Here is a 23676-nt window from a genome sequence, read left to right as displayed (position 1 = left end):
TTTTATGTTCCTGGTTGGATTTAGTCCTGAGTGTTTGTCTTTCTAGGGCTATTATAAATGGTACTGCTTTCCTGATTTCCTTTTTGTAGTTCTCTTTATTGACGTATAGGAATCCAACTGATTTTTCTGCGTTTATCTTGCGTCCTGCTACTCTGCTGAATCTATTAGTTCTAGTAGTTTTCTTGTGGAGTCTTTTGGGCTCTGTATGTATAGTATCGGAAGCCCTCGTGGCGTAGTGGCTAAGAGCTACAGCTGCTAACCAAAAGGTCAGCAGCTGGAATCTACCAGATGCTTCTCAGAAACCCTATGGGCCAGTTCTACTCTGTTACATAGGGTTCTGTGAGTCAGAATTGACTCGACGGCAATGGGTTTGGTTTTTCTAATTATGTATAGTATGATATCATCTGCAGATAGGGACAGTTTTACTTCTTCCTTATGAATTTGGATAGACTTTATTTCTTTTTCTTGCTTCATCGCTCTAGCCAGGACTTCCAGCACGATGGTAAATAGGACTGGTGATAAAGGGCATCCTTGTCTTGTTCCTATTCCCAGGGGGGATATTTTCGGCCTCTCTCCATTGAGAATGATGTTGGTTGTTGGTTTTGTATAGATGCCCTTTATTACGTTGAGGAATTTCCCTTCTATTCCTATTTTATTGTGGAGATTTTTATTGAAAATGAGTGTTAGACTTTATCAAATGCCTTTTCTGCATCGATTGAGATGATCATATATTTTGTTTCATTTACGTGGTGGATTATGTTGATTGATTTTCTAATGTTGAACTATCTTTGCATACCTGGTATGAATTCCATTTGTTGTGATCTATTAATATTTTTTTATATGATGCTGAATTCTATTGGCTAGAATTTTGTTGAGAATATTTGCATCTATATTCTTAAGAGATACTGGTCTGTAATTTTCTTTTTTTGTGGTATCTTTGCCTGGTTTTGGTATCAGGGTTATGCTGGCTTTGTAGAATGAATTTGGAAGTCTCTCTTCCTTTTCTTTATTATGAAATATTTTGACTAGTACTGGTGAGCTCTTCTCTGAATCTTCTGTAGAATTCTCTAGTGAAGGCATCTGGGCCAGGAATTTTTTGTTGGAAGTTTGTTTTAAATGACCTTTTCGTTCTCTTGTTATGGATCTGTTCAGATTTTCTACTTTAGTTGTGTGAGTTTAGGTAGTGTGTTTCTAGAAATTTGTACATTTCTCTAGATTTTCATATTTGTTGGAGTACAGTTTTTCATAGTACTGTTATGGTCCTTCTCATTTTAGTTGGTTTTGTTATAATGTCCCCCATTTCATTTCTTATTTGAGTTATTTGCTTCCTCTCCTGCTTTTCTTTCGTCAGTTTCACGAGTGGTTTGTCAATTTCGTTGATCTTTTCAAAGAACCAACTTTTGGTTTTGTCGATTCTTTCTATTTTTTTCTATTTTCTTTTTCATTTATTTCTGCTCTAATCTTTATTGTTTCCCTTCTTCTGGTGGCTGTGGGCTTCTTTTACTGTTCTCTTTCTATTTGTTCAAGTTGTATAGCTAACATTTTGATTTTATCCTCTTCTTTTTTGATGTGTGCGTCTATTGCTATAAATTGACTCAAGAGCAGCTTCTTTAGTGCTAATGGGGTAGGTCTTCATCTTATAAACAGTTTTATCTATTGCACATTTCCTGACTCTTACCAATTTCTGCCTGGCTATTGATAAAGGGCCCTGAGGTTTTGCAGTGTAAGGTATGAAGTGTGTAATAATTATAATGTGTGTGAATTATTTAACCTTCTTAAAGAGCATAATTTGTCTTCTTTTTCCATTATCCTTTGCCTTTCTGCCTATGTCCACCATATCTGCCTTCTTTCTTTTTCCATCCCTCTCGTCCCAGCTCTTCGGTCATTGAAATGCCTCTCATTTTCTCTGCATTCCCTTCCACTACAGTGCTGCCCTCTGGTGAACAGGAATGAAGAGAGTCCAGAGAACTCTCTCTACAGTGATGGATCTGTTTTCTGAAGAGACCTGAGAAGTCTGAGCTCCTTAACCCCATTCCATTTACTGGGAATCACTGTGTTTCTCATAAATTCCATTAGTCTTTGTTTACCTGCTAGCTTTTTTTTTTTCTTTCTTTGTTTCTTAATACAAAAGCTAAAACTTGAATTTTGGAATTCCAAAGTGATTGATTCAGATATTAAGTTCAATTTTTTCATGAAATAATGTTATGATCATGTATGCAAATAACAAAAAGTCAGTTAAAATCTGTGTTTCTCCCATAGTAAATTCTCGGCATAGGCAATGTCCTTATTCTTACATGTTGAAAATATGGAGGAGTTGCAGGGGAGGAAAAGTCACTGGAATCCAATTTAAATGCAACTTTTTTGTTCAGTGTTCTTTTACCCCATAAAACTTGATGGTAAACTACCTTTATAATAGTGGAAAAATAAAATAAATATTTACTGTATTGTTTATGCATTACCTTTCACCAAAAGTAAACAGAGAGACAGAGTAACAAGCTGTAGCACTTGGGTGGGAGGGTTCAACCTTTCCAATTGCCTGGTTCCTCTCCAAGACAGGATGAAATCCATTGCTGGGTTCCATACTCTCTTGACCCACCAGCCTTTGATGTTTGTGGTGTTCTTTGGCAGCAGCCTGGATGAGAGAGATAACATTTATGGGATGACTTTTTGGTAAGTCATTGTCTGCTTGGAACCTCAGTTCCTCCAAGCATACATACCAACATCTACCCAGCTTACAGAGAGGCTGAGAGGATTTTGCACCTGTTCATAGGATAGACTTGAAGACATAAAATTTGAAGACATTAAAAAAAGCTATCCTTTAAACATCTAAACAAAGTAGATTTTATTTACATAAAAAAGGCAAAATGGCTGTATCTATATTTGTATTATTCTTGAATCCTCTTAATTAATGCCATAAGTCCTGCATCTCCCAGTGCAACAGAGAGTAAAGCTACTTTGCCTTAACACTTTCAGCTCTGGATGGCACTTCCGCTTGCTGCAAGTTGTATCTTGTTAGTAGCTGAGGACATCCCTACAGTTGCCTATAGCCTCAAGGTCAGAATGTCTCATCTTCATAGCAAAGACATATTGTCCTGCCCTATTTTTTTTTTTTAGCTGCAAAATACATAAACTCCAAGCGGAGCTGGTTTTCCATTCTCTTCCTAGCCAAGGTTCTCAAACGTAAAACGTGTTTATTTCAAGGTCGGCAAGACAGTGTGATGTATATGCAGAATCTCTCAGGATGACACTGCTTTAAAATGCAAGGACTTATCGTAGTATAATACCATCTTCTTCCCACAGCCTACTTTACTGGTTCAAGAATAAGGGAGTGGTGTTACCCAGATGTGTGGCTTTTGGGTTGATGGGGAGGTCGGGCATATAATAACCATTCTTAGGATGACCTAGATGGCCATCAGCTGCAGCTCAGGATGCAAGAAAGCCTCCATGGGGTGTGGCCTGACCAGTTGGTGGCAATCTCTTTGCAAACATGATGAGTGTAGCACTCTCTCTCCTAGGCTCCCTCTGATGAAAATATCTGGCAAGAACTCTGAGCATTTCCAGCCCTTCCTTCGCCTTTTGAGCTCTCTAGACGAAGGAGTTACAGGAACATTTCTGGGCTGTGGTCCAGCTCTCCTCAGTGATGGGTGTTGTTTGGAAAGCGATTGTGGGGTTGTAGGGAAAGGAGATGAAGACATGGACCAACCAATGATTTCTCCAGCTGCAGCACATTTCCTTGGAGATGTGTTAAGTAAAAAAGAAAGAGAGAAAAAAAAATCATTTTTTCATCATGTTTTATCCTATTTATAACTTCGGTTTCCTTCCCGTCCTCAGTCTCAGGGCCACTCCCCGCCCCCGCTCCCGCCTCTCGTTTCTGCTCTCAGAGGGATGAATGAACTTCTTTTCAAAGGACTACACATCTGTCAGTGACTGGAATACCCGACAGGAGGGGCCATTGAAGAAGGCTTAGGCCCACTCAAGGCAGCCTTCATCTGAGTGGTGCTCCTCCTCACAAAGGGGCAGAGACTGAGGGGGAGGAGCAGAGTGGAGGGAGGGAGAGAGGGAATGAAACTGAGAGAAAACATGAATGTAGGAAAGCCTTACCAGGTGAGTGGGAGAGAATACTTGGTTACCAACAAGAGTCTGGAATCAGTTGGTCAGCGTAGATGGTAGAAGGGACACGGAGGAAGAAAGATGTGTGGAAATGGGCGGAAAGGACAGGTAGGTGGTTAGTAGAGACCCGTTGCTGTCGAGTCGATTCTGATTCATAGCGACCAAATAGGTCAGAGCAGAACTGGCCTATCAGGTTTCCAAGGAGCAGTCGGATTCCAGCTGCCGACCTTTTGGTTAGCAACCGTAGCACTTAACCAGTGCACCACCAGGGCTCCATTTAATGGAGAGGTAGAGAATGATAGGAAATGAAGATGAAAGATGAATGGAAAGAGGAAAAGAAGTGGGGAGCCCAGAAAAAGACAAGGCAAGAAGGGGAGGGGAAGATGCCATTGAAAGAGAAAATAGATGAATCTGAGAACATTAACTATGCAGCTAAAAAGGGAAGCCACATTTGCATGCAATTGCCTGTGCAGCTGTACGTTTCTTCACGGCAATCTTGTAGTCATCATTTTCTTTCATTTCTACCTCCTCCTCCCCTCGCTTCTTCCCCTCCTCCCTATCAGCCTGGAGCCATTAGTGAGAGCCAATGAGGACTGAGAGCTAGTATTCTGCAGGAATGAATGAGCCCTTTCTGTGTCCGCTTCTCATCATCTCTCTGTCAGAGAGCCTTTGACTCAATGGAGCCCCTCACCCAGGACACAGCTGAAATGTCTCTGTTTATAGTCTGACTGGTGTGGAGCCTACCAACCCCGCCTCCTGTTCTTCCCTTTCTCTCCTCTGTCCTTCAGCTCAGTCCTTCCCCTCCATCTTCATAGCAAGAACCATTTTTTTATGCCAGTTTCTTGCTCCTTTTCTCTAAGAACTCATGAACATTTCACTGTCATTAACTATTATCACTAGTTCCTATGCACAGCCCTGTGGAGAAGGGCCAGGCTAGATGGGAAATAGAGGCACTGGGCCTCAGAGGATGCCAGACCCAGCTGGAGTCATGCTATGCCTGCATTTAACTGGGAACTAGGAAACTGACATCAGAGACCCAACTGCGCACCCAGGCCGCCTGAGCACAGATCATCCCACTCAGCTGCCAGCTCTCCATGTGGACTTCAACTTCAGAGTTAGGATGATCGTGATGACAGTGTGTATCAGACAATAGGATGCTTACTTGGCACCCTTTCACACACACAAAAAAAAGATTGCTGTTGAGTCGATTCCGACTCATAGTGACCCTACAGGACAAAGTAGAACTGCCGCATAGAGTTTCCAAGGCCGTAATCTTTATGGAAGAAGACTGCCGTATCTTTCTTCTGCTGGTGGATTTGAACCACTGACCTTCCGATTAGCAGCTGAGCGCTTGCCCCTGCGCCACTGGGGCTCCTCGGCACCCTTCCAGAGAGAGAAATGATCAAATTATCTTCCATTTCAGGCATGGATTTGCCTTGTTTCAGCCACACGAATGGGTGCGATGTTCTGACAAAAGCTCACTTTTGCAAAGTAGTTGCTTAAAGCGGGAAGCAGTCTTCAGCCACAGGACATAGTAGGCGCAACTCACCCTCATGGGAATGCGTCTGAGGACTCAGGATGGTGGCTCTTGATTTGAGAGGCAAGACAATACTTTTCTTCTTGCACAATGCAGTTGGCTTGTTTTTGGTAGGAAAGCCCTCTTGGACCACATTCCCAGCCTCCCCCTCTACTTCCCATTCTTCCTGGGAGAGCAATGTAAAGAATCCAGGACCAGATTGCTTGGGATTGCACATCAACACTGTTTTTTCCTGTTTGATCTTAGACTACTTAATCTCTGCACTTTAGTTTCCTCCTCTACACCCATGGTTCTCAAAGTTTGTCCTTAGACAAGCAGTATCAGCATCACCTAGAGACTTGTTAGAAATACAATCAGAAACTCTGGGGGCTGAGGCCCCCAATCAGTGGTTCTCAAATTTTAGTATGCATCGGAGTCACCTGTAGGGCTTGTTAAAATACTGACTGTGAGGCCCTAGCCCCAGGGTTTCTGATTCAGTGGGTCTAGGCTAGGGCTCCAGACTTTACATTTCTAACAGGTTCCCAGGTGGTGCTGCTGCTGGTGGTCCAGGGACTACACTTTGAGAACCATTAAATTCATACATGCATGCATACATATATTTATGTTAGGTGCTGTCAAGTTGATTCCAACTCAGCGACCCCATGTAACAGAGTAGAACTGAGCTGCCCCATAGGGTTTTCTTGGCTGTAATCCTTATGGAAGCAAGGTCTTTCTTCTGAGAAGTCACTGGGTGGATTTGAACTGCAAACCTTTTGGTTAGCAGTGGAGTGCTTAACCATATGTGTGTGCGTGTGTGTGTGTGTGTGTACACATACATATATACACGTATATTAGAGCAGTGCTGTCACTTAGAAAACAGTATAGGTGTTTGCTATTACAATTCATTGTCCTGGAGCTCCAAGAGTCCAAAAATATCTGGGTATCATTGAGTCTGTAAAGAGACCCATTGATTCGGTTCAGCACTTTTGGTGGCCGGGGTCACAGGCTGGATTCTGAGAAGGTATGTGGAGAGAGGGCAGACTCAGTTCTCTTCCACAGGCAGCGTTATTTAAGTGTTTATGTGGCAGTACAGGAAACCCTGGTGGGCAGTGGTTAAGTGCTTCGGCTGCTAACCAAAGAGTCGGCAGTTCGAATCTGCCAGGTGCTCCTTGGAAATTCTATGGAGCAGTTCTATTCTGTCCTATAGGGTCACTATGAGTTGGAATCGACTCGACGGCACTGGGATTGGTTTCCTTTTTTTTTTTTGGTGACAGTATAGTCACATCATAGAGCAAATGATTCTTATATGAGATATTACACTTTATTTACAAGATAAAGGTTGCCAGCTTAAGTGTGTGACTTTGGATTTCACTATTAAGAATTTCTAGAATAAATTTACTAGTAAAATGGCAAACCTGAGGATATGCCTCCCCCAAATAAACACTGAGAGTTCAAGTGGGAGATATGTCGAGTGTCCGAGTTGATGGTCTCTCCTGGGGTTTGCTCAGATGGTTGGGCGGCTGGGGGAGATCAAACCTGGGCCAGTGTTTGGAAAGGCTATCGACAAGCAGGTGGGAAGTTTCAGCAGGAAATACAGATGCTTCAATCTGGCTTTCAAGTGTTGAGAAAGTTGAGGGACTGCCAGAGAGACTTATTAAACGGAGAGTCACCTTGGTCTGAAATGTTTATTCTCGTAGCAGGTTTGTTCTTTCAACGGAGCCTCGTAGACAGTCCTTTGTGTTTTTTTTTTAAAACTGTATCTCCAATACTTTCTGCTCCACAGAGCTGTTCTTTCTTCATTCAGGGTGTGTTTTCCTTTTCCAAGACTTGTTTCAGGTTCTTTGTTCCTCAGAACAGCTCTGTCCCTGCGTGTGGCTCTGGGATGTTGTAGGGACTCCTCTTCTCAGGAAGAGTATCCAACTGAGGTGCATTAGGAGCCCAGGGTCAGGATTTTATTTTCAATTTTCCAACTCAATGTAGAACTGTCTTAAATTTTCAAAACTGTCCTAAAATTCCAAAAGAAACTACTGTGCGAATATTATATAGCACGAGATCAGAAAAACAAAACTTCTGCTGGTAAATAAAGTCTGGACACTAAGGGAGATGGGGGAAATTCTGACCTCCTGGGATTCCGACTGGGTAGTTGTGGAGTTTGGGAAGGAGGAAGCTGCAGCCCTGTCTTGGGTTTCGGAGGATTGCAGAAGGCTATGGTTGGAGCCTAGCCGCCTGCACAAGCTATTCCCAGGGGACAGCTCTAAGCTTGAGGCAAGAAAGACACTCCCCCTAGTCTCATCTTTGAAAAGGGCAAGAGGTTGCAAGACCATCTCCCCTGGAGGAAAGAGAAGGGGGGCCTGCCTGCCCAAGTATTATTAGGGAGGGAATCCATATCCAAAGATATCTGCTTGGTCTGTAATGTTATTCTTCTGATAATGACTCAAGGCTATCACTGATTATGGACTGAATTTACCAAGCTTACACTATCTCCTCCGTACTGCTCCCACCTTCTGCTCCCTTGATACCTTTCCCACCAAAAAGCCCACTGCCATCGAGTGGATTCCGACTCACAGCGACCCTACAGGACACAGTAGAGCTGCCCCATAGAACTTCCAAGGAGCGCCCGGTGGATTCAAACTGCTGACCTCTTGGTTAGCAGCCGTGGCACTTTAACCACTACGCCACTCAAGCCTGCACTATTTCAGCTTCAGATTACAAGAACTTTCTGTGTAAGTTTTTGGGTGTAAATGGAAGGGTGTTGAGTCCAAGCAAAGGAGTTAGCATTGTGTGGTAGAACGAGCAAGTGTATACCTGGCGACTGTTAGCACCACCAGGTGCAAGCCCCATGACCTTGGTTAAGTTCTCTGAGCTTGAGTTTATTCACCTTTAACAGGTGTAAGACTCAACATTTCAAAGTGTTCTTGTGCCCATTTGTTGTTGTTGCTGTTAGTTACTATCAGGGCAGGTCCAACTCATGGTGACCTTATGTATAATAGAATGAAATGTTGCCTTATCCTGTGCCGTCTTCAGACTGGTGGTATGCTCAAGTCCATTGTTGCCCCCACTGTGTATTTTGAGTGATCTCCAACCTAGGTAGCTCACCTTCCAGCACCGTATTGGACAGTGTTCTGTTGTGATCCATAGGATTTAGATTGGCTATTTCTCAGAAGTAGATCACCAAGCCTTTCTTCCTAGTCTGTCTTAGTCTGGAAGCTCTGCAGAAACCTGTCCACCATGGGTGACCCTGTTGGTATTTGAAACACCGGTGGCATAGCTTCCAGCATAACAGCAAAAGGCAGGCTTCCACAGTACAACAAACTAACAGGTGTTGGTGGTGGGTGTAAGTTGACCCCACTAAATGGGGTCGTATACTTAAAAGGTCATGGCCTACAGCAGGTGACCAATAAATGCTCCCTTTCCTCCTTTTTGCGTTCAGCTTTGAATGTGAATTTAAGCGGGAGAAACTAGATTCCCCACCTTATCTAATCAGTTTTGCCCAGTCACATCTTGCTCAAGGCTAATTTCCTGACACCTGCCAATTTTGAGAGGAAAGGGAAGCCTGGTGAGTGGGGACCAGAAATGGAACACGGCTGGGGTAGGGACTGGAGACCTTGGGTCCAGAGTGACTCAAGCAGTCCTGGGAAGACTGTAAGGCCTTTTACACACTCAAATCCCCTTTAAGGGGCCTGGGGAAGGGAAGTAACCACAAGGAAGACACAAGAAACTGAGGCCTAGAGGCACCCGCTCAGTGCAGTCACAATTAGAAGCAAATATTGGGTTGGCCTGCCCTCTGGGTTCCTTGCTTCCACCAAATCCTAGGAAATACCAGCAAGGCACTGGAGCTCCCAGGGGGCTGGGGAAAAAAAAGCTCTCTTAACTTTTGCAAACCACAGGTATTTCGTAGGAGTTGGGAAAAGGCCCCTGGGGCATGGAGTTCTGATTTGATTCAAGCCGTTTGACCCCTCTTCTGTGACTCCAGGCGGGGGCTGGGTATAGTGGATATGCTGTGGGCTGGCTTTGGCCATCAGGGAGCTGGCTGGGCTGCTTAGCTTTGTGAATGGAAATCTTTGGGTGGGTGGATGGAGCGGGGAGTGGTGTGTGAGAGCCGAGGGGGTGGGGGATGGCTCTCAGAGACAGCCTGTTTTTCTCAGCGTCTGGCCGCAGAGCGACTCTGCCTCTCTCTCCAGATGTTCACTGTGTTTATAGCTGCTGAAGCGGGAGACCCAGCTCCCCCATTAATAAGTTTCCTTCTTGCACTGCAGCCAGGGGTCTCAGCTCCCAGCCCGCAGCTGGAGGAGCCTCGGCAGGGGGGAGGGACTGAGGGCGGAGGAGGCCTGCTCCCCTCCCCCCAGCCTCCCGGTTCCTCACCCCGACCCCGCCTTCCTCCTCTGCAATCCTCCCAAAATACACGAGCACACAAAAAGAAAAACACCAGCAGATTTTTTATTTCAGAGAGTAAACACTTGGGCCACGGGGGTCTGGAGGTTATGGGAAAAGAGGAAACCATCAGGCTAATCAGGCAGGCACACACTTCCCCTGCTGAAATAAAACAGAAATCATTGCTCCGCAAGGCTGGGGGGTTAACCCCTGCGCTGCCAGCATCGCGGGTGCAGGCAAAGCTAGTCACAGAGGTGGAGCGTCTAAGGACACAGAGTTCTCAAATCCAGACCCAAGCCCGGAGGAACGTCCCAGGCAGCCCGTGGTAGGACGTCTGCCCCGAGAGTGTCTTTAGAAAACAGGCAGTTGGAGCATAATAGATTCTGTACATAGATTTGATTTTGCAAGAGCCTACTGGAGGGTGGGGGCTGGGGGGGGGTGTAGTTCTGGATAAATTGGGGAGATAGCTAGGTAAGGGAGAGAATCCTTGCCCATAGCACAGACACTATTGTTACCTTCTAGAGATGAACTAGAGAGCAGAGGAAGGGGTCTGATCCGGATCCAGGTTTTGTTATCCCTCCTACAAGCTCTGCAAACAGGGATAAATCACTGCACCCTCTGAGCCTCAGTTTCCTCATTTGTAAGATAATAGTGCCTACCTCACAGAATAAGTGTGAGGAAGAATAAAGCATTGAATGTGGAAATAGCAAGTACCAGGGAGGGCATTAGAGAAGGCTCTCAATTCACGATTTCATTGGCAAGAGGGATGAGAAGGTGGAGGTGTGCCTCTTATGTGTTGTATACCAAAAAAAAAAAAAAAAAAAAAACGGTTGCCATCCAGTGGATTCCAACTCACAGAGGCCCCATGTTTGTCAGAGTAGAACTGTACTCTCTAGGGTTTTCAGTTGCTGATTTTTCAGAAGTAGATCGCCAGGTCTTTCCTCTGAGGTCCCTCTGGGTAGACTTGAAACCTCCAGCCTTTCAGTTAGCAGCCGAGCGTATGACCTGTTGGCACCACACAGAAACTCCATGTGTTATATAGATTCTTGTAAACCAATCAGGTCCCTGTCTGTCTCCCTTCCTTCTTCTCCTCCCTCCCTCCCTTTCTTCCTTCCTTTTTTGTTTCCTTCCTTCTTTCCTCTCTCCTTCCTTCCAGTAACCCTATTAAATGCCTGCTTCTTTTTTTTTTTTTTTCCATCTTCAGTCATTTGCCCCCTTGCTGCCTGTTCGGAGAGCATAAATCTAATGGGCCAAAGGTCAGAGTTCCAACATGAGACATAATTGTACTTTGAGAGAAATTACCTTTCCATTGATGTGTGGGGCAACCTTTGGCTCCCCCAGAGACTGCTGGTGTGAGGCGCCCCGCTAGCTCTCAGTTCAGACCCTGCCCTTGTATGGTATTCTAGTCCACTGACATCCCCTCCCACATGGTCACTTTTTAAAATTGGGGTGTGTATTCCTCATTCCACTCCTAAACATCCCAGTTAGATTCACTCATGGCCTTCGAAGAATTGTTTGTCTCTTTTGGACTTTCTCCCTATTTAGAAGTTCAGAACTTTTAGAAACTCTAGGTCAGCCTTGCAGGTGGCATTAAAAAAATTTTACCAAACGACGAGTTCCTGAGGTTGATGTAACAGTCATTTCCATGCCTCTCAAACTTGTTGAATTGATACAGCGGAAACAGAAACACCAGAGAATGAATAGCTGTAGTTCCAGCGCTCTACTTGACTTTGCAGTTTCCACTTGATATCTTACGTACTTCCTACATTTTTTATCAACCCTTGAGAAATTCCTGTCAAGTCTTAGACCTGCAGATGCTCACAGAGCAGGGATTCCTAACCTGGATGAGTTTCAGAAATGTATGAGCCCTCTGAAGTTATTAAAAAGAAACAATTAACAGAATGTCTGTAGCTTTCCTGGATTCTCAAAGTGCTCTGTGACTCCAAAGAGGCTAAGAAGGATGGCCCCAAGGGAAAGGCACCTTTGACAGCTGCTGCAGCTCTTAGCACACTGTACTTAGAAAGTACACCATGCAAATTTGTGGAACTGGATTGGACTCCTTGGCGTAAACTTCCTTCCTGTGAGTCCTGTCTCACTCTCTGGTCAGTCCTGAGAGAGTGTGTTTAAATCTGGAAGCTGTTTCCATTCCATTGACCTAAGACAGAAACATTTAGTCTTTGCCTGAAGTCCAGCCACATCTTCTTTCTTCTTTTCTCAACATCTTTTATTTCATGTTCCTCAGGATGGTCTCCCCAAAGACCCACAGAGCTTACGGACCTGCTGGCTTCTGGCCCCTTTAAAGAGAGGTGGAGGTGGGGGCTAGGCAGGTGCTTTGGTCCACTTCAGAGCACCATGGGAACATCACACTCCCATCTGCTTTTCATGGACTTTGCAGTGAAAAACAGCTTTCTCCAGCATCGCTTTCCCATGTAGGAAAAAAATAAAAGGTGTGGTAGAAACAGTATCTCTGATGGGGGCCAGAAATGCAGAGCAAACACCTCCCCCTGCCAACAGCGTTCACAGAAACGAGCATGGCAGATAAACCACCTCATGATGCAAACTTTCCTAGCCACCTGTCCCCACACTGGGTCGTTCTTGGAGTCTTAGCCCTCCTTCTGATCTTTGGCTTCTGTTAAAAGCACCAACTGTTACATCCACTGCCACAAACCAGCTTAGACAAACGGAGATCATTTTCAGACATCTCAAATCTAGAGAGAAAGAGTACCTCACCTCGAGTCAGCTACTTTGAATTGCTCAATGAGGTTTTAGTATTTCCATCTTTGGTCAATAAATTAGACGGACATTCTTAGCTGATCAGGGCTTAGAGCTTGACCTGGCGAATGCTCATAGGTCGAATACTGGGTTTTATGACGAAAGTGGCTGGTTATTTCTGGAAACAGAAATGCCTACGGCTGATCCTGGAGAGATGAGTTAAGACTGACAATAATAGAAGAGTGGTGTGTATACCTCAACCTTACCTGAAATACTCAGGCATTTCATCAGCACTTTGTGCTTTCAAAATTCTGAATTTAAAATTCTTGAACAACAACAACCACCAAACTGACTATCAAGATGCAAAGTTTGCTAGACTTTTGGTTCTTCTGATTGTTTCATTATGATTTAGGTTCCTACGAATTTCCAGTTAAGTCTCTGTGTGTATCTCTATTTCTATGCTGTTTTTTAATTGACCAATAATAAAACAATTAAGACTATTGATTAAAAATAGTCCATATCCCACCCTTCCCCAATTTTAAATAATCTTCTTCTGGAACATCCAAGAGAAGGCCTGACCTTTCAGAGCAGCTTGAGAGTAGAGCAGTTACCATCCACTGAGTACCTTCCACATTCTAAGGACCACACACATCTCTTTTATAATATCCCTGTAAGGGGGCCTGTAGAAGATGGAAGCAGTACACAGAGTCTCTATACCAAAAAGAATTGGTCGATGTCCAACCATTTCAGGAAGTAGCATATGCTCAAGAACCAATGATAATGAAGGGAGAAGTCCAAGTTTCATTGGAGGGAATGGCAAAAAACAAGGTTCCAGAAACTGATGGAATACCAGTTGAGATGTTTCAGTAAACAGATGCAACGCTGGAGGAATTCACTTGTCTATGCCAAGAAATTTGGAAGACAGCTACCTGGCCAACTAACTGGAAGAGCTCCATATTTGTGCCCATTCCAAAGAAAGGTGATCCAATGGAATGCAGAAGTTATTGAACAGTATCATTAACATCACACACAAGTAAAATTTTACAGAAGATAATTAAAAAGTACATCAACAGGAAACTGTCAGAAATTGAAGCTAGATTCAGAAGAGGACGTGGAATGAGGGATATCATTGCTGATATCAGATGGGTCTTGGCTGAAAGCAGAGAATAGCAGAAAGATCTTTACCTGTGTTTTATTGACTATGCAAAGGCATTAGACCGTGTGGATCATAATAAATTATGAATAACTTTATGAAGAATGGGAATTTCAGAACGCTTAATTGTGCTCATGCTGAGCCTGTACCTAGACCAAGAGGCAGTTGTTCAAACAAAACAAGAGGATACTGCTTGGTTTAAAATCAGGAAAGATGTGCGTCAGGGTTGTATCCTTCCACCCTATTTATTCAATCTGTATGCTGAGCACATAAGCCGAGCAGCTGGACTATATGAAGAAGAACGGGGCATCAGGATTGGAGGAAGTCTCAGTAACAACCTGCCATATGCACATGATACAATGTTGCTTGCTGAAAGTGAAGAGGACTTGCAGCATTTGTTGATGAAGACCAAAGACCACAGCCTTCAATATGGGTTACACGTCAACATAAAGAAGACAAAAATCCTCACATCTGGACCAATAAGCAATATCGTGATAAATGGAGAAAAGATCGAAGTTCTCAAGGATTTCATTTTGCTTGGATTCACTGTCAATGCCCATGGAAGCAGCAGCCAAGAAATCAAATGACATATTGCATTGGACAAATCTACTGCAAAAGGCCTCTTTAAAGTGTTAAAAAGAAAAGATGTCACTTTAAAGGACTAAGGTGTGCCTGATGCAAACCATGATATTTTCAATTACCTCATATGCACGTGAAAGCTGCACAATGAATAAGGAAGACCGAAGAAGAATTGATGCCTTTGAATTATGGTGTTTGTGAAGAATATCGAATATACCATGGACTGCCAGAGGAACAAACAAGTCTGTCTTGGATGGTGAGACTTCTTTCTATGTACTTTGGACATGTTATGAGCCCCTGGAGAAGGACATCATGCCTGGTAAAGCAGAGGGTCAGTGAAAAAGAGGAACACTCTCCAAGAGATGGATTGACACAGTGGCTGCAACAGTGAGCTCAAAATTAGCAAGGATTGTGAGATTGGCGTAGGACTGGGCAGCGTTTTGTTCTGTTGTACATAGGGCTGATATGAGCTGGGACCGACTCAAAGGCACCTAACAGCAACATGAGGGTGATATTATTACCACTTTGCAGATGAGACGAACGAGGCTCAGAGATGTAGTTACTTCCTCCAAAAAGCCTCTTGTTGTTTCCATCAAGTTGATTCTGACTCATGGTGACCCTGTGTGTGCAGAGGAGAACTGCTGCATAGGGTTTTTAAGGCTGTACCTTTCAGAAGCAGATTGCCAGGATTTTCTTCCCAGGAGCCTCTGGATGGGTTTGAACTGCCAACCTTTTGGCTCGTAGTTGAGCACTTGACTATTTGTGCCACCCAGGGACTCCTCAAAAGCCTGTTGTTGTTGTTGTTTGCTGTCATGTGGATTCCGGCTTATAGAGACCGTATAGGACAGAGTAGAATTGCCCTATAGGGTTTCCTTGGCTGTAATCTTTGTAGGTGTAGACTGCCAGGTCTTTTCTTCTGTGGATCTGCTAGTGGGTTCGAGACGCAGACCTTTCATTAGTAGGTCAAGTGTTTAACCATTGTGCCACCGGGGCTCCTTCTTCCCTAGCTGTAATTCCAGAAAGAGGGGGAGAGGTTGGCAACGAAACATGAATCTCACTCCAAGGCCCATGCCCCTAAAAGCATTACACAAGCTTTGCCTGTCCAGACATTCTTTCAGTGTCTTCATTGCTGCCCCAGCTTTGGTGGCCAAAGCGCACTTTCTAGAATGAGAGAATATAAGCTTTCCTAACTTTTAACTTTCCCACAAACCAGAGACCCAGGGAACTCTCACAGAGGTGGAGCAAGGATAAATGAGTCAGTGCTGCCTGACTTCTTTTGTACCTTCTCTCTGGTTTATTTTGGTCCAACCTCGGTTATTTAAGGGCACGGAGGAGCATGGTGGTTGGCACGGCTTTTCCTTCCTTGTATATGCAGCTTGGGTCTGGAGCATTTTCTTACCCTTCCTTCCTCTTCACCTGAGGATTGTGCTCTCTTGCCTCTTCTTCCTCCTCATCCAATTCCTCATCCAGCTTGCTCTGTGAGCCGTCAGCAATCGCTGAGCAAGACTAAACCCTATGAAGTTTCTGAAAGGTTATACCCTTGAAGCTCTCCGCAGTGTACACAGCACGTGGTTAAGTTTACACAGACTTCTCAGCCCTCTGAATAGAGAGCCTAATTGTGGGGAAGCTGCTTTTCAGCACACAGGATGGGCTGTTCCCTGTGGGTTTTACTATCAAAAGGCTTTTAAAAGTGCGGTGTAGCCATTGTTGAATATTTCACAATGAATTAAATACCATTTCTCTCCTCGCAGCTGTTCCATGTGAGTGAGCGTGGAGTGCATTTTTCTTTTTCCTAGCAGAAGACGTCTGCTGTATAAACCGAAGCACTGGGGTAATGAGATTATTTGTGTGTGAATTCTTTAGGAAGGGCGTTTCTTTATTTTAAACTCAATGTGATGCTGGGCTCCTGCTCCGGAGACAGGGAGAGGGAGAGCCTTGGAAAAGAATGGGACTGAAATTTCTCCAAGGAGAACTGGGAGAAGAAGGCACGGGTGAGGAGTTGGGGGACTCAGCTTCCAGCCTCAGGGCATTCATCTACATCTCCCGTGGGGCCCCCTGCATCCCTCAGCCTTACTGACTGTGCTACGGGGGAGGGAAATTCCTATTTTTTTTTAGTAAACAATTAATCACTTTTCAATGTGTACTTTCAGAATTGCTCCCTGATCTCTTAAGTTTTTAATGGAATTGAAGGAACACTTGTTTTGCTCTCCACGTATTTTTATATCAAAGAGCCTTTAAAAACTTTTAATTGTAAAATACACCAGGAAAACAGCTTTCTTATGGCGCCATAAGGGGTTACCACAATTTGGGGGGGGGGTCCCTGGGTGGCGCAAACAGTTAAGCACTCAACTATTAGCCAAAAGGTTGGCAGTTTGAACCACTTAGAGGCACTGTGGAAGACAGGCCTGGCGATCTGCTTCTGAAAGATCACAGCCTTGAAAACCCTGTGGAACACAGTTCTACTCTGACTGACGCACGTGGGGTTGCTGTGAGTCTGTATTGACTTGATAGCAACTTTTTTTTTTTTTTTTAACAACCACCACCATGGTTCGGACATGTTTGACCTTAATGGTGCTTTACCATCCAATGCTGGAGCCCTGGAGGCATAGTAGTTAAGAGCTTGGCTGCTAACCGGAAGGCCAGCAGTTCAAATCCACCAGCTGCTCCTTGTAGATCCTAGGGGGCAGTTCTACTCTGTTCTGTAGTGTCACTATGAGCCAGAACCAACTCCATAGCGCCTAACAGCAGCAACAACCATCAGGTGCTAGACCAAGCATCCACACACGTCTTCCTGGGTTGACTGACTTTTCCTCTGTAAATTTTTTTTTTTTTACCTTTCACAGAAATTGAGCTTCAGGTGCTCAGGGAGTTGGAACTAAGTATGAAATCGATTAAGATTAAATGTGAGTATAGACTTAACTGTCTTAAACTAGCATCAAGGAGTGACCGGCTGTTCTTTAGATCCACTGAAGACTACGAAAAAATGGGATTAAATGGGAAAGGAGGGATTTAGATTAGCTCTAAGGAAATCCGACCATGGGATCTATTATTAAAAGAGTTTGTGAATGACCTCTCCCCTCAAATATCTTTCAGTGTATTTCAGAAAAGTAGTTTAATTTTTTTTTATCCTCTGGTTCTCTCACATAAGACAAAAATTTCAAGGAATTCTAAGGGAACTTGAAGGGAATGTTTTGGGCAACTATCAGGTGGGAAAGAGCAGGTCAGATACGAAAGAAAAGCCTTGAGTTTGGGAATCACCTTTTAATTCTGCTTCAGTGAGAAAACTCCACCAGTAAGTTCTTGGGACTAAGGAGAGAAAGTTGGACATTTTAATTCTGCTCTTCTCCCAGACCTCTTTTTACTTTCCAAATTTCTCAGTGTCTGTGACAGAATGAGCAGGTGGAAATAAATCATTCTTCCCTTGAACAGGAGTAAAGGGTCTACTGGAAGGCGAGAAGAGAATCTATGCTGTTTCGGTTGCATTCAAACATCTTTCCCTCTTTCTGGCTGTGAACTAGTATGCTGCCATGTGTATATATATGCCATGTTTTGTTTATTTATTTTTGTAATAGTCATTAATTAAAATATTACACATCTTTAAAGAAAATCTGTAAATTAATCAACACTAGAATGGAAACCCTGGTGGCGTAGTGGCTAAGAGCTAGGCTGCTAACTAAAAGGTGGCCGTTCGAGTTCACCAGGTGCTCCTTGGAAACCTTATGGGGCAGTTATATTCTGTCCTTTACGGTGGCTATGAGTCAGAATCGACTTGACAGCAACGGGCTTGGTTTGGTGTTTTTATAAGAGGGAAAAGTTGTTAGTAACACTTTGAGGTGATTTCCATGTAGATTTTTCTGTGAATAGTTCAACTGAATATCGCACCCCATTGCCGTCGAGTCGATTCTGACTCATAGCAACCCTACAGAACAGAGTAGCACTGCCCCACAGGGTTTCCAAGGAGTGCCTGGTGGATTTGAACTGCCGACCTTTTGGTTAGCAGCTGTAGCACTTAACCACTATGCCACCAGGGTTTCCTGAATGTTGCACAGATATCTCAAACCACAGCTGAGCTCATCACCTTCTCCCCTGCTTCTGTAACCTAATCTTTACCCTCTGTTCTATCTTGGAGAGTTAGTACCAGCTAGAAAACTGATAGTTATTATTGATGCCTTCCTTTCTTCCTTAATCCTTGTGTTGGTTAAGGCTTATTTTGTTTGCAAGTAGGAGGAACCTGGCTCAAATTAGCTTAAGCTGTAATGAGAATTTATTGTCTTACAGAACTGGGGAGTGCAAAGAAGAGCCAGCTTGGAGCACCCCGTTGTTGTTAGGTGCCATCCAGTTGATTCCGAATCATAGTGACCCAATATAACAGAGTAGAACTGCCCCACAGGGTTTCCAAGGCTGTAATCTTTCGGGAAGCAGACTGCCACATCTTTCTCCCATGGAGATGCTGTTTGATTTGAACTGCTGACCTTTCTGTTAGCAGCCAAGGGCTTAACCGCTGTGCTACCAGGGATCCTCAAAAAAAAATCACTGCTGTACATGATCAGAGAAACTTCTCCAGTAATGAACTGCAGAAATGACCCTGAAAGTGGAGTCTTAGGGAATGAGTAGTGTTGCCAGATCTCTCTTGTCTCCACCCCCCGCCCACTCTCCTGCTCCCCCACCTCCTGTTCTTCTGTCTCTCTAGCTCTTGTCTTTGCATTGGTAGAAGGGAAGACCGTGGCTATAGATTTCACCAAATAACTTCTCCCTCTTAGTGCTTATATATAAAATGACTGGGTTGCATGCCCAGTCCCAAGGGGATTACTTAGGTAATGAGGGATCCCCCCAAAAGCAAACCCATTGCTATAGAGTTCATTCTGATACATAACGACCCTATGGAATAGAACTGCCCTATATGGTTTCCGAGGCTGTAGTCTTTACAGAAGCAGACTGCCACATCTTTCTCCCATGGAGCGGCTGGTGGGATCTAACTACTGACCTTTCGATTCACAGCTAAGTGCTTAACCACTGTGCACTAGGGCTCCTTAGGAATGGGGATAGAGCACTCTGTTGGCCATGTTGGGTCATTCACCCATCTTTGTGAATAGAAGGCATGGCGGGTGCTCTGATCAGCAGTTCCACGAGAACCACGTCACCTGAAGAAGAGACAGTTTCCTAAAAGGCAGTGGGTGGAGTTCCCTACTTGAAGAAGAGGGAAGAGTCTCCAGAGAGATCAAAGCAGCAGATGGCCACTGTATCTTTGTATTTATTTGGTCACCAAGTTCTGTCACTTTTGCCTGCTGCCTTCTCTAGTATTATTGTCAATATCTTAGTTCAGGCCCCAGCATTACTTACTTGGACTGTCAGGGCCTTCTGAATGGTCTCCCTGCTTCTAACCTATATCCTTCAGACCAGGCTCTGGAATTATCTTCTCCCATGTCCAATGGGAAACTTTCTCTCCAGCCGTATGGAGCTGTCTATAGATTCCCAAACACGGAATGCCTCTCAGGGACACATTACTCTCTTTGCCCAGAACACTCTTCTGCTCATCCACTGCACTAATTCTTGCAGGGATCATTTTTCTGTTTACTCTTTCTGGGAGACTGCCTGCCTGTTTGACCTGGGCTAGACTGGTATTTGTATCCCACAATATTGGTGTTTACCTGTACTGTAGATATTATCACCACCACCCATCTGTCAGTTTGTCATACTGTGGTGGCTTGTGTGTTGCTGTGATGCTGAAAGCTATGCTACCAGTATTTCAAAATATCAGCAGGGTCATCTGTGGTGGACAAGTTTCAGTGAGCTTCCAGACCAAATAGACTAGGAAGGAAGGCCTGGTGATCTACTTCTGAAAATTAGTCAATATAAACCCTATGGATCACAACTGAATATTTTCCAATATACTGCTGGAAGATGAGCTTCCTAGGTAGGAAGGTATTCAAAATATCCAATGGCCACAACAATGGACTTGAACATAGCAAGGATAGTGAAGATGGCATAGGACCAGACAATGTTTTGTTCTGTTGTACTTGGGGTCACCATGATTTGGAGCTGACTCAATGGCAACTAACGACAACAACACAGCAACAACAAAGATTATCACTCTGTGTTGTAATCACTGATATTTTGTTTTCCCCATTAGACTATATGCACTTTGAGGGCAGGTACTTTTTCTTTGTTGTGTTCCTGGTGCCTAGCAGAGTCCTGAATTTTCACAAGCACATAATTGAGGTCTGTTATTTTTACATACAGCATGTATAGATATAAACTATCAAGGATTTTGACTGGTTTAGGGCCTTAGTTATGTTGTTGTTGTTGTCGTTAGCTGTATCCCAAGCACAATGGAACAAAACTCTATGCAGTCCTGTGCCATTCTCATGACCAGTTGTGGATTGGACTGTTGTGATTCACAGGGTTTTCATTGGCTGATATTTGGAAGTAGATTGCCAGGCCTTTCTTCCTGGTTTGTCTTAGTGTGGAAGCTCCACAGAAGCCTGTTCAGTGTCATAGCAACATGAGGCCTCTGCTGACAGATGAGTGGTGGCTGCACATGAGGTGCACTGGCCAGGAACTGAATCTAAGTCTTCTACACTGAAGGCGAGAATTCTACCGCCGAACCGCCACTGCCCCCTAGTTACGTTAGAGCACCTCTGTTCTGTCCCCCATCCATCAGCGTGTTTACCGAGCCCTTATACTGCAACGAAGTAGGGTGTTTCTCCAGTCCTCAACCAGCATCTGCATGTCCTTGATGGGTAGCTGACGGAGGTGTAGCCATGCTGGGAGTGGCAGTATTAAGAGGGACTATTTCTGCTGTGCCCTAGAGGTAAGAGGAGACCAACACAACATGATTCCTTTCGTGGCTTCTTTCCAAATTGTATGAAAGTGAGGGTTGCAGGAGTTTTCCACGAGTAGTCCTTATTTGTCCAAACTTGCTCAGCAGTACCAGGACAGAGAGCTTGATTTGAAAGGGGGTTGTTTCACTGATGTTTAGAATAGTGATCACTCTTGCTCTGCTTTATGTATCTTAGTCCATTGTTATTCTTTTCCTCTCTACTCTCTGTTGATTTTCACCCCTCCGGAATCGACTCGACAGCCGTGAGGTTGGTTTCGTTTTTTGGTTTGGCCCTAATCTGCCCCCTCCTTGGCCTTTCTCCTGTCTTCAGAGCCTGCTCTAAACCCTATGCTGCCTCCCAGCCGGAATGAAACGTTCCATTCGCCAGGTCTGCTGCTCCTCACTTCATTAGTGTTCCCAGTGTTTATAAAGCCAGGAGATAATATTTCTGGGTTCCATTTGGAGTTTCCCAGGCAGCCTCTCTCTAAGCCACTTAGGAAGTTTAGAGAAGAAGGTCAGGGAAATGTTATATGTTTTCCACTGGACTCTGGTTAAACAAATGAACTTGAGACGATGTTCATAGCCTCCACCGGGCAAACTTCACTAGATGATAGGAAATTCTTTCTCCCTCTTTTATTTGTTTTGCCTCACCTCAGGCAAAGCATAGTTTTTGGTTTTTTTTTTTAAACAACTTTATGGAGATAATTTACATATGCTACAATTTGTCTCTGGAGAAGGACATCATGGTTAGCAGAGTACAGGGTCAGTGGAAAAGGGGAAGACCCTCAACGAGGTGGATTGACACAGCGGCTGCATCAGTGAGCTCAAGCGTAACAACGATGGTAAGGATGGCTCAGGACCAGGCAGTGTTTCGTTCTGTTGTGCATGGGGTTGCTATGAGTCGGAACCGACTCGACAGCACCTAACAACAAGAACAACAACAACAATTTGCCCATTTAAAGTATACAATTTAATGTTTTTTAGTATATTCACAGTGTTGTGTAACCATCACCACAATTTAATTTTAGATCATTTTGACCCTCCTAAGCAAACAAGACCTTAAAGAGACCTGGTAGCTCAGTGATTAAGTGCTCAGCTGCTAACTAAAAATTTGATGATTCGAACTCACCAGCTGCTCTGCTGGAGAAAGATGTGGCAGTCTGTTTCCATTATGATTGTCATTGTTGTTGTTAGGTGCCGTTGATTTGGTTCTGACTCATAGTGACCCTATCTACAACAGAACAAAGCACTGCCCAGTCCTGTGCCATCCTCACAATTGTTGCAGTCACTGTGTCAGTCCATCTCATTGAGGGTCTTCTTTTTCACTGACTCTGTCCTCTAGGGTCGCTGAGTTGGAATGAACTCCACGGCAAAGGGTAGATGAAACCTTGTACCGTTAATAGTAAATCTCCATTCCCACCACCCCTCCCACCACTAGTCCAATTTCTGTCTATGTAAATTTGCCTGTCTAACCAAAAGATCAGCAGTTCGAATCCATCAGCTGCTCCTTGGAAACCCTATGGTGTGGTTTTACTCTGTCTTATAGGATTGCTATGAGTCGGAATCAACTTGATGGCAACGGGGTTTTTTTTTTGGTTTGGTTTTTGTTAGTTTTTTTGGTTTATTCTGGACTTTTTACATAAATGGAATCATACAGTATGTGGCCTTTTGTGACTAGCTTCTTTCACTTAGCATAATGTTTTCAAAGTTCACCCATGTTGTAGCATGTGTTGGGACTTCATTCCTTTTTATTACTGAACAATGTTCTGCTATATGGATACGCCACATTTTATGTATCTATTAGTTGATGAGCATTTGGGTTTTTTCCATTTTTTTGGCTATTATGAATAATGCTGGTGTGAACATTCATGTACATGTTTGTGCATGAGTGCATTTTCATTGTCTCTGGGTAAATACATAGGAATTGAACTGCTGGGTCATAGGAAAATTCTATGTTTAATTAGAGGAACTGCCACACTGTTTTCCATAGTGGTTGCACCATTTCATATTCCCACTAGCAATTTCTCTACATCCTCACCAATATTTGTTATTGTCTGTCTTTTTGTTTGTAGTCTTGAAGTGAATATGAAGTAATATTTTATTTCCCTGATGATCTTATACATTTTTTTTTTCATGTGCTTGTTGGCCATTTGTATATCTTTGAAGAAATGTCTGTTCAAATACTTTGCCCATTTTTAAATTGGGTTACTTGTCTTTTTACTATGGAATTGTAAAAGTTCTTTATAAATTCTGGGTATGAGTCCCTTATCAAATATATGATTTGCAAATATTTTCTCCCATTTTGTGGGCTGTCATTTCACTTTCTTGATAGTATGATTTGCAGCACAAAAAATCTTAGTTTCAATGTAGTTCAATTTATCTGTTTTTTTTTTTTTTCTTTTACTGTTTGTTCTT

At 43.7% G+C, this 23676-nt stretch overlaps 1 protein-coding gene across 1 annotated transcript in view; it reads left to right on the top strand.

The window, feature by feature from the left end:
* Positions 1 to 2086, top strand: part of LOC126061238 (transforming protein p68/c-ets-1-like) — a 36307-nt gene extending 34221 nt beyond the window's left edge. The window contains exon 4 of the mRNA XM_049857672.1: positions 1928 to 2086. Within this exon, the coding sequence (XP_049713629.1) occupies positions 1928 to 1953 (26 nt within the window). The 3' untranslated portion in view covers positions 1954 to 2086. The remainder of the gene's footprint in view (positions 1 to 1927) is intronic.
* The last annotated feature ends 21590 nt before the right edge of the window (positions 2087 to 23676 follow it).

Source organism: Elephas maximus, chromosome 17 (genome assembly GCF_024166365.1).
Source record: "Elephas maximus indicus isolate mEleMax1 chromosome 17, mEleMax1 primary haplotype, whole genome shotgun sequence".
NCBI classification, from domain to species: domain Eukaryota; kingdom Metazoa; phylum Chordata; class Mammalia; order Proboscidea; family Elephantidae; genus Elephas; species Elephas maximus.
Note: the sequence above shows the minus strand (reverse complement) of the source record. Positions and strands in the feature narration are given on the sequence as shown.